The sequence below is a fragment of the Plecotus auritus genome (assembly GCF_963455305.1).
Source record: "Plecotus auritus genome assembly, chromosome: 10".
Taxonomy (NCBI): domain Eukaryota; kingdom Metazoa; phylum Chordata; class Mammalia; order Chiroptera; family Vespertilionidae; genus Plecotus; species Plecotus auritus.
The window spans coordinates 8354579-8365158 of NC_137785.1; the positions used below are offsets into that span (position 1 = coordinate 8354579).

The window sequence follows — 10580 nt, forward strand, 5'->3', positions numbered from 1 at the left end:
CTGGTTCCCTATTTTCCACATCCTCCCCAGCTCTTGTTCTTTGTTGATTTGCTGATGGCAGCCATTCTGACAGTGGTGGGGTGATACCTAATTGTTGCTTTAATTTGCGTATCTGTGATGATCAGTCACTTTGAGCATTTTTAACTTGTCTCTGGGCCATCTTATCCACACTGCAGCCCAGGCAGAGCCGACACTTCGGATGGCATCAGAAACAGATGCTCTAAGTGTGAGTGTCTGTTTTGTGACGTTAACTTTGTACAATGTATTCAGTGGAGACAGGTTAGATCGAGTTAGAGACTTGAGCAACCTCTGCAAGCTATAGTTGGCCTGAAGGAGACACATGCCAAAAGTCCTGAATGAAGAAACACTGCCTGCCATTCAGGAAGAACAGGTCCTGAAGAAAGATATGCAAAACTTGCATTTAAAGGAAGACAGGCAGGGTCACCAGAAACACACTTGCCTCAGAAATCACCTCTCCTGAAGGTGGTAAAGGACACTTAATATATTTGGTGTGCTCTTGGGCTATCAGCCCCTAAATCCAGTCCTGGAGTCAACTGAGAAATACAGGATCCCGGCCTTGGAGCGGAGAAACTACATTACCCAGAAGGCCACGCATGGAATGTCACCAGGCTGAGCCAATGGGGGCTCAGAGAAGGCGTTTCCGTTTGGTTATATCTGAGGGCGGGACCGGTAGCCTCCTGGCGGGATTTTCTTAGATTTTTGTCTGAGGGTCAGGTTTCCCAAGTCTACGCTCCCGAGGTGAAGGTGGACAGTGGTGTTCCCCGCCTCACAGCCCATGGTGGGAGCCGGCAGTGGTGCTCACAGCTCACACGTGGGATTGGAGCTCGGAGTCACCGCCGGGACCCACGCCAGGGCCGGGAGAGGGACCGCCACTCCTTCAGCTACTTCTACTCCAGCCGCTTCCGCCCGCTCAGCCCACGGAGTGCAATGGCGGCGCCCATGCTGAGGAGACGGGCTGAGGTGAGTTCCAGTCCCCCAGGCCCTCACCGCCTCCTTTCACAGACACCACAGCTGGGGAGGGTTCCTGTCACGTCCTGCAGCTCAGTCCGCATGGAGGACCGTGAAGAAGGCGGAGGGGAGAGAGGAGTGTTGTGGCTTCTGAGGACACAGCCAGTGCAGGGCAGAGAGGACAGGGGTGACTGCATCTGAGGTTCCCCTGAGGGTGTGGGCTGTGAGGATTGGCGGACAGATCAGAGGCTGCAGGGAGGACGTCACAGCCTCATTGGGGCTTTCCCGGCTGTGGGGTCCATCAGAGGCCTGGGGTGGTCCTGGACCCGGCTGGAAGACAAGCTCTCTACATGCCATGTGCCAAGTTCATGGGGGAGTCCAGCGAGACCCAGTGGCATTGGAGCAGGAGGGGGGCAGAGCTGAGGGAGTGAACCTGGGTCTGAAGATGGGAAGGGGTTAAAGATTACCCAGTGGTGTGCACATCTGGAGGAAGTGTGAGCTGATGGTCCCCGGGACCTGGTGTGGGGACTTAAAGGTGAAGCATAAACCCAGGCTTGGCTTTGACTTGGAGGCATGATCTAGGAGACTGCAGTGGTATTGCTTGGCAGGAAGGCTGGTGCCCTGCAGGCATCGCCCAGAGCTTAAATGGCATTGCTCTCTACCCTCCCCTCCCCCAGTCCTTCCCACCCAACCCAGCTGCTCTGCTGAGGGCAAACGCAGTGAGTAATGGGACTGTGAAGAGAGAGCAGCCTGCACTGGCATTAGGGCCTGGTGTCCACACTAACCGGGTGCCCTGGAGGAAGTTGAGGGGGGGGGAAGGTGTGTAAGGAGTAGGATTGGGGGTTCTCAGGGAGACAGCTCTAGTTTCACTTGTCTCCATTCTGACAGGTTGGCGTGACCTTTGAGGACATTGCCCTGTACTTCTCCAGGGAGGAATGGAGCCTCCTTGATGAGGGTCAGAGACAGCTGTACCTGAATGTGATGCTGGAGAACTTTGAACTTGTGTCCTCGCTGGGTAAGACCCTCACTGTCACCAGTGACCTGGACTTGGCTTTGGGATTTCCCAGGCCCATCTCCCAGGGTGTGCTCTGTCCTCCAGTGTAGACTGTGGTTCTGCTTGATTTTCCAGTTTCCTGGGTAGTTGCTGTCCTGGGGAGGGTTGGTCTGTTTCCGCAGCTCCCTTCTCTCCTGAAGTCCCAATTCTCCCCGCTGTACTAAGTTCACAGGGAAGGACTTGTGGTTGGTAGTGTTGCAGGAAGCCTGAGGGATTCCACCTTGATCAGTGAGGAAAGCATTTTCTATATTCCTGTTCGTCTTTGGTACATAGTTTTTGAAGACTTGTTTCTATATCCTCTCATGCTTAATAACTGTATTTTTTGGTTAAACATGCTTTTGAAGAACTTGTATATTTTGTATATTAATAGCTTATGACATACAGGAACACATATTTTTGCATGTGCTTAATTGTGCTACACAGATATTGCTCCCCCACACCTGCTTTTCTACAAAATCCATGTTTTTGACAACCCTTCCTTCAGTAGGTCTAGTGCCACCACGTTTCTAGCAAGCTCAGATGCTTGTTACTAGTGCTTAGAATAATGTATTTGTAATGAGGTTATATTAAGTTTGCTTTTGAGACAGTCATTGCATTGTTATTGGCCTGCACTATGGTATTAACATACCTTTATTGTTCCCTGGGAACTCCATCTATTTGTGTGAATTTCTGTCTATATCGCAATATTTGCTTTATTATGCTGATCAGAACTGAATCCACAATCTCTCCAAGCGATTCCTTCATATGATTTGCAAGTATTTTCTTCTGTTCTTTAGATTTCCTTTCCTTTCATTTTGTTTATTGCTGTTTTGCTGTGAAGTAGCTTTTTTTCTTTATTTGTTGCAGTGTGGACTGTTTATTTTTTCTATTTTGTGTCATGATTGGTGTCACATTCAGAAAATCCTGTCCAAAACAAACCTCCAAAACTTTTTCTCTAGGTTGTCCTGAGGAGTTTTACGTTTTAGTGCTGACATTGAATTCTGTCCTGCAGGTTGAGTTACATTTTATCAGTGGTGTCCAGTATTGTTGTGTTTACATGTGAGTATTGATTTCAGCAGCACCATTCATTGAAAAACTATCTTTCCCTTCTTCTGTGTCTTGCAGCTTTGTCAGAGATTACTTGAAAGGATGTGCCTGGGTTTATTTCTGTGTTTTCTGTTCTGTTCTGTTGATGTATATGTCTGTGTTTCTCCACCAACACACCGTTTGCTTGCTTTCTCTTTGTACTAAATTGACGTCAGGAAGTGTGATGCCACCAGCTTTGTTCTCACTCACGATTGTTTTTGCTATTCTCATTTTTTAGTTTCATATATTTCAAGATTCTCTTTTCATTTCTTTGTAAAATACCATAGGAATTATCCTCAGGATTGCATTTAATCTGTAGATTGCATTGTGTACTATGGACATTGTCAACATATTTTTAAAATTTTTTTTATTGTTTAAAGTATTATATATGTATTTCATATGTCTCCTCTTTCCCCCATTGACCATAAATGAGTGAGATCCTGTGATATTTGTCGTTCTCCGAGTGGCTTATTTCGCTTAGCTGCTCTCCGGGTCCATCCATGCTGTCGCAAATAGTAAGAGTTCTTTCTTTTTTACAGTAGCATAATATTCCATTGTGTAGATCTACCACAATTTGGTGGTTTTTTAAATATATTTTTATTGATTTCAGAGAGGAAGGGAGAGGGGGAGAGAGAGAGAGAGAGAGAGAGAGAGAGAGAGAGAGAGAGGCACATCAATGAAGAGAGAGAATCATTGATTAGCTGCCTCCTGTACGCCCCACACAGGGGATTGAGCCCACAACCCAGGCAGGTGCCCTTCACTGGAATCAAACCCAGGACCCTTCAGTCCGCAGGCAGACGCTCTATCCACTGAGCCAAACCAGGGCTACCACAGTTTTTTAATCCACTCACCTACTGATGGGCACTTAGGCTATTTCCAAATCTTAGGTGTCGTAAATTGTGCTGCTATGAACATAGGGGGGTGCATATGTCCTTTATGATTTCTTTTTAAAAAATATATATATTTCTTTATTGTTTTCAGAGAGAGGAAGGGAGAGAGAAAGAAACATCAATGATGACAGGGAATCATTGATTGGCTGCCTCCTGCTCGCCTCCTACTGGGGATCGAGCCCACAACCCAACATGTGCCCTTGGTCTGTATCGACTTGGGACCCTTCAGTCTGCAGGCCAATGCTCTATCCACTTAGCCAAGCCAGCTAGGGCTGTTTCTGATTTCCTGGGATATATTCCTGGGAGTGGAATTACTGGGTCAAATGGGAGTTCCATTTTTAATTTTTGTGGAAGCTCTGTAAAATATTACACAGTGTCTGCACCAGTCTGTATTCCCACCAGCCGTGCACAAGAATTCCTTTTTGTCCTAATCTTTGCCAGCACTTGTCATTTGTGGGTTAGTTGATGATAGCCATCCTGACAGGTGTGAGATGATATCTCATTGTCGTTTTGACTTGCATCTCTCGGATGATTAATGACTTCGAGCATGTTTTCATATGTGTCTTGGGCTTCTGTATGTCCACTTTCGAAAAATGTCTATTTAAGGCCTTTGCCCATTTTTTGATGGGATTTTTTATCTTGTTTTTGTTAAGATGTATGAGTTCCCTGTCAATTTTGTAGAGAACACTCTTATCAGACATAACATTGGCAAATACGTTCTCCCACGCAGTAGGCTTTCTTGTTGTTTTGTTGCTGGTTTCTTTTGCTGTGCAGAAGCTTTTTATTTTGATGTAGTCACATTTGTTTATTTTCTCTATTGTTTCCATTGCCCTAGGAGCTGTATCGGTAAAGATATTGGTTCGACATATGCCTGCAATTTTTTTTAATGTTATTTAAAATATATATATTTTTATTGATTTCAGAGAGGAAAGGAGAGAAAAAAAAAGAGAGTGAGAGAAACATCAATGATGAAAATCATTGATCAACTGCCTCCTGCATGTCCGCTACTGGGCATCGAGCCTGCAACCTGGGCATGTGGCCTTGACCGGAATTGAACCCGGGACCCTTCAGTCAGCAGGCGGGTGTTCTACCCACTGAGAAAGACCAGCTAGGGCATATGTCTGCTGTGTTGCTGCCTATGGATTCTTCTAAGATGTTTATGGTTTCCCATCTTACTATAACATTTCTTGAGGAAGTACAGTTTGCATTGAATCCATACAGGGACCTGTGAGAGTGCATGTTCTTGATTGTTAACATTTGTTTTTTCAGATTACAGAAGTCGGTTTCAGCTTATTTTTAAAAAATAAAATTTCTACCCTCTTCTCCACTCCCCCCCCCCTTTTTTTTTTCTCTCTCTCTCTCTGTTTCGTTCCATGACCAGCACCCTTAGTGTTTCCTGGGATTCCCATAATGCAAATTATAGGTTAACTTTATGGTTTTACTTAATTTAATTTGCTGTGTTCTTTAAATTTATTTTTCTTCTTTCCATCTGGATGATTTCTAGTGACTTGTCGTGGACAGCACATATTCTTTATGTCTGCTTTTGATACTCTATTGCATTTTTCATTTTATTCATTGTAATTGTGCAACACCAACATTTCTATTTCATTCATTTTTATGATTTCTGTCTATCCGATATTCTCCTTTTGTTCTATGTTCATTTCTTCATTATGTTGGTTCTATTTGTGTTCTCTTGTAGCTCGCAAACCTCTTTATCACCTGTATGTAGATCTCCATTTATTTGGTATTGATTAGTAGATGGTGTCCTTGTTTTTAGTCCGGTGTTGATGTCTACGCATTTGAAAGCAGTTACTCCTTTCAACTCTAGGACCAATTCTAGCTCAAGAAATACATTGATTGGCATAATGGAATCAAGGCTTTGACCGGGTGTGGTGTTGTTTCAGGTTTGAGAAAGTCCCAGTAGCCTAGTCTCCTTGAAGCTCCATGAACTGAGGTTAGAATAACAAAGAGTCTGTGGGTCCACAGTGGCTTTGGCAGCAAATTATTTTTTTTTAATGACAAGTGACGGTTATAGAGGCTTTGGTGGCAAATACTTTGAGAACATATTGTTTTTTATTTTATGCCTGGGATAGGTTGTTGCCAAAGGGATTTCTTTTGGGATGCATGCTGATAAATATCATGGATCTGCTCATTAAATAGACCTTGGAGAGTTCACAAACGTTGCACAGAATTCTGGGATTGGTAAGTACAGAAATGTCCAGAGTTTTTCACAGAGCAGGCCAATAGGGTCAACATTAGTACAGGTGAAGTGACAGATGGAGAAAACTCTGACCCTTGTTTTGACTGTGAGAGCACAGGTCCTTCTCTGCCAGGAACTGGACAATTATGGATGCCGGGTATTAGATGGAGAAGATATGGGAAGTCGTGGGTATATAAGGGAGTCCTTATTGCAGTCCACGTAACCATTGCTACCAAGGAGCCACTAGAGAAAGCAGTTCTTCAAGGTCAAGTCCTACACAGTCGTCTATAAAATAGAGAGCTGCACGCTGGCTGGTTAACACTGTATCTTCCCTAAGAAACAGCCCCCAACGTAGGAGCCAGCCTAGGAGGCATACTAAGTAGCCGCTGCTAACATGGCAGCCATTGCAGACACAGCAATCCAACCAAGGAGGTGCATACTGGCTGGTCAGTAACATACTTCATACCAACTTAGACCAAAGAGGCTTCTTTCGAAATAGTGACATTCGTCTTTGGGTTATAGAAGCGCACGCCTGCACAGTGACTATTATAGCTTGCTGTGTCCTTGCTTTTGTGACTGTGTATAGCAAATTAGCCTTGAACACTCTGATTAGGATTCCCATGCTCAGATTGGCCTTGAACGTTCCATGTCCTCTGGACAGGGCACCCACATTGACCCTATCTAAATATGTTTGGTAACCCACTCTGGTCATCTCTTTGTAATTCAGCCCCCCCCTTTTTTTTGGCTCAACTGAATTCTTTTTGGTTTAATTGCACTCCTTTTTTTTAATCCTCACTTGTGTGTGTGTGTGTGTGTGTGTGTGTGTGTGTGTGTGTTTTTACCACGGTGCATTTCAGAGAGAGTAGAAAGGAGGGAGCAGGGAGAGAGTGGGGAACATTGATGTGAGAGACACATTGACTGGTTGACTCTCCCACCCACCAGGCGGGGCAGGGAGATAACCACAGCCCATGTGTGTAACCTTGACAAGGAATCAAACCCTCGACCCTTCGGTGTGGAGGCCGATGCTCCAACCATTGAGCAAAAGCGGCCAGGGTTTCACTGTACTCTTAACCCCTTATAGTTGTTTTTGTTCATGGAGAGCTGCCTACTTGTTCTGAGAGTGGAAAGGCTTATCATATTTCTTACCCTGCCATCTTGCTGATGTCACTCACATAGATTTTTTCCCCGCATGATCTCTGTTGTGCTTTGTAGTTCTATAACAGTGCTCACCATACATCTATTTGTTTTTTTCTTTGGGGTTTATATCATCTGAATCCCATGTTCGATTCAGTTGGAATTCATGGGGAAGAATCATTTGTGCATCACAGAAGGAACATGACTTTATGAAGGACAAGGTGGACCCAGAGGCGGTCTTGCCTTGGTGAAGGCCTGTTGGAAAAGTTTTGACACCAGGGCTTTGTTAAAGTCATAACTAGGAACCCATTTTGTTCAAAAGTATTTTGTTTCCATGACCCATTCCTCATCCAATTTTGCTTCTACTGTCTTATTGTTGACACTTTGCCAGCTCCTCAGGGGTAATAATGACCATTTCTACTCAGATTCCATGCCCACAGATAACTTTAATTTCTCTAGACCTTGCCCCTCTACCTCTTTCACAGGTCCCTCTTTACTGCAAACCAACCTAGGTCCATGCCTGCAGAGTTCTGGAGTGCAGACGTATTATTATATTGACCTTGAACATCCTGTGCTTCAATACAATTGTATTGTATGGCTTTCAGCACATGCAAATTATCCTACACAGACACAGGCCCCCAGCATGAAAGGTCCTAAAAGAAGCCGTTTGTGGAGGAACAATGAATAAACCCTTCTTGTCTTCTTTGTTTCCCACCCTAAGCTTTGTTCCTGTTTTGGTGAGATTTTCACCATTGACTGACCTTTGAAGCCTGCTAATGTATAACAGCTATTTCCTTAGAGTTCAACTCACTTGTCTTGAAAATCATTCTATGGAATCATGCCTAGTCATGACAGGGAAACAATTTTCGCAAAAATAATCTGCGTTTCCTTTTGTTCAGGTTGCTGCTGTGGAGCAGAGAATTTGAAGGCCCCAACGGAACAGAAGGTTTCTGTAAGAGTGTCACAGGCCAGGAATCGCAAGTTAGCCTTGACTTCCCAGAAGAGCCATCCCTGTGAGAGTTGTGGACTAGTCTTGAGAAGGATTTTCCACTTGACTGAGCTGCAGGGAACGCAACATAGACAGATACAGCTGAGGTGTGGGGGATGTGCAAAACAATTTTATTTCAGTGCAAAATTTCACCAGCAGCATGTGAGAGAGAACACTTTCATTAGGGGTGTGGAGAGGCTGTCACTTGCAAAGATCTGCAATTTCAATGTGTCCCAGAATCATTTCACCTGTGGGGAGGTTGGGCAGGGCACACTTTCCTGGTCACGGCATCTCCACCTAAAGGCTGATCAGACCAGGGACAGGCCAAATGCTATTTCGAAGGGTGGTTTGATGTTTCAAAGGAGAAAAGATTTTTACACCAGAAAAGAATGTGAGGAAGATCCTGGCAACAGTAATCTTCATCATCAGAGAGTTCGGACTGGAGAAAAGCCTTATAAATGTATTGAATGTGGCAAATCTTTTACTAGTAGCAAAGGCCTCCATTATCATCAAAGTTTTCACACTGGAAAGAAGCCTTATAAATGCATTGAATGTGGGAAATCTTTTATCACTAGCAGTGACCTTCGTCGTCATCAGAGATTTCACACTGGAGAAAAGCCATATAAATGCAGTGAATGTTGGAAATCTTTTACCCTGAGCAGTTCCCTTCATTGTCATCAGAGAGTTCATACAGGAGAAAAGCCTTATGAATGCAGTAACTGTGGGAAATCTTTTACATATAGGCCTGTCCTTTGTAGACATCAGAGAATTCATACAGGGGAAAAGCCTTATAAATGCAGTGAATGTGGGAAATCTTTTACCCAGAGCAATTCCCTTCATTGTCATCAGAGAGTTCATACAGGAGAAAAGCCTTATAAATGCAGTGAATGTGGGAAATGTTTTGCAAGGATCTATGATCTCCGATATCATCAGAGAGTACACACAGGAGAAAAGCCTTATAAATGCAGTGAATGTGGGAAATCTTTTACCGCTAACAAGCAACTTCGTAGTCATCAGAGAGTTCACACTGGAGAAAAGCCTTATAAATGTAGTGAATGTGGAAAGTCTTTTACAAGTAGCAGTGGTCTCCCATATCATCAGAGAGTGCACTCTGGAGAAAGGCCTTATGAGTGCAGTGAATGTGGAAAATCTTTTATCACTCAGTCTCAACTTCATAATCATCAGAGAGTTCATACAGGAGAAAAGCCTTATGAATGCAGTGAATGTGGGAAATCATTTGCACGTAGTCGTGGCCTTCATAAACATCAGAGACTTCATACAGGAGAAAAGCCTTATAAATGCAGTGAATGTGGAAAATCTTTTACCGAGAGCACTTCCCTTCATTGTCATCAGAGAGTTCATACAGGAGAAAAGCCTTATAAATGCAGTGAATGTGGAAAATCTTTTGCCCAGAGCAATTCCCTTCATTGTCATCAGAGAGTTCATACAGGAGAAAAGCCTTATAAATGCAATGAATGTGGGAAGTCATTTACCGCTAACAACAACTTTCGTAGACATCTGAGAGTTCACACAGGAGAAAAGCCTTATAAATGCAGTGAGTGTGAGAAATCTTTTATGACTAACACCGACCTTTGTAGTCATCAGAGAATTCACAGAGGAGAAAAGCCTTATAAATGCAGTGAATGTGGGAAATCTTTTAAAAGTAGGAATGGTTTCCAATATCATCAGAGAGTTCACACTGGAGAAAGCCATTATGAGTGCAATTAATGTGAGGTATGTCTCAGGCATATTTCTAAATTTGCTCTCCACATAAAAGTCCAAATGTGAGAAATTTCTTAGATGTGTAGGAAATGTAGTTTCTAAGTTAGGACTTAACAGTAGTACAAGAAAATTTTTGAATCCTCATTTTTCTGAATTGTATCTCATACACGTACTCACCTATATTATGTAAAGTTCCCATAAGTGTTTTTGCTGTGGTGTGTGTTTGCTTTTGTGTTGGAACACTATGTAATTATGTTGCACTTTCTAACATACAGAGATGTCCTGCCAGGTCTTTGTCACTGCATATTTCTGTTGCTGAAGGTATTTCATCTGAACCACCTATAAGGACCCTACAGATGGCATCAATCACCATCCTCATGTGCCCAGCGAAGCTAACTCTGTTGTTTCATTTGTTGAAGAAAATTAGGAATACCTGAGCCCTTGATTCTTTTTTTTTTAAATATATTTTGATTTTTCACAGAGAGGAAGGGGGAGGGATAGAGAGTTAGAAACATCAATGAGAGAGAAACATCGATCAGCTGCCTCCTGCACACCTTC

At 43.5% G+C, this 10580-nt stretch overlaps 1 protein-coding gene across 1 annotated transcript; it reads left to right on the plus strand.

Moving 5' to 3' along the window:
- Positions 1-683: 683 nt before the first annotated feature.
- Positions 684-10034, plus strand: LOC308235190 (uncharacterized protein). Its single transcript, XM_080643951.1, has 3 exons — positions 684-981; positions 1858-1984; positions 8212-10034. Exons 1-3 carry the CDS (start codon positions 949-951, stop codon positions 10026-10028), a joined length of 1977 nt encoding a protein of 658 aa, XP_080500077.1. The 5' UTR covers positions 684-948; the 3' UTR covers positions 10029-10034.
- The last annotated feature ends 546 nt before the right edge of the window (positions 10035-10580 follow it).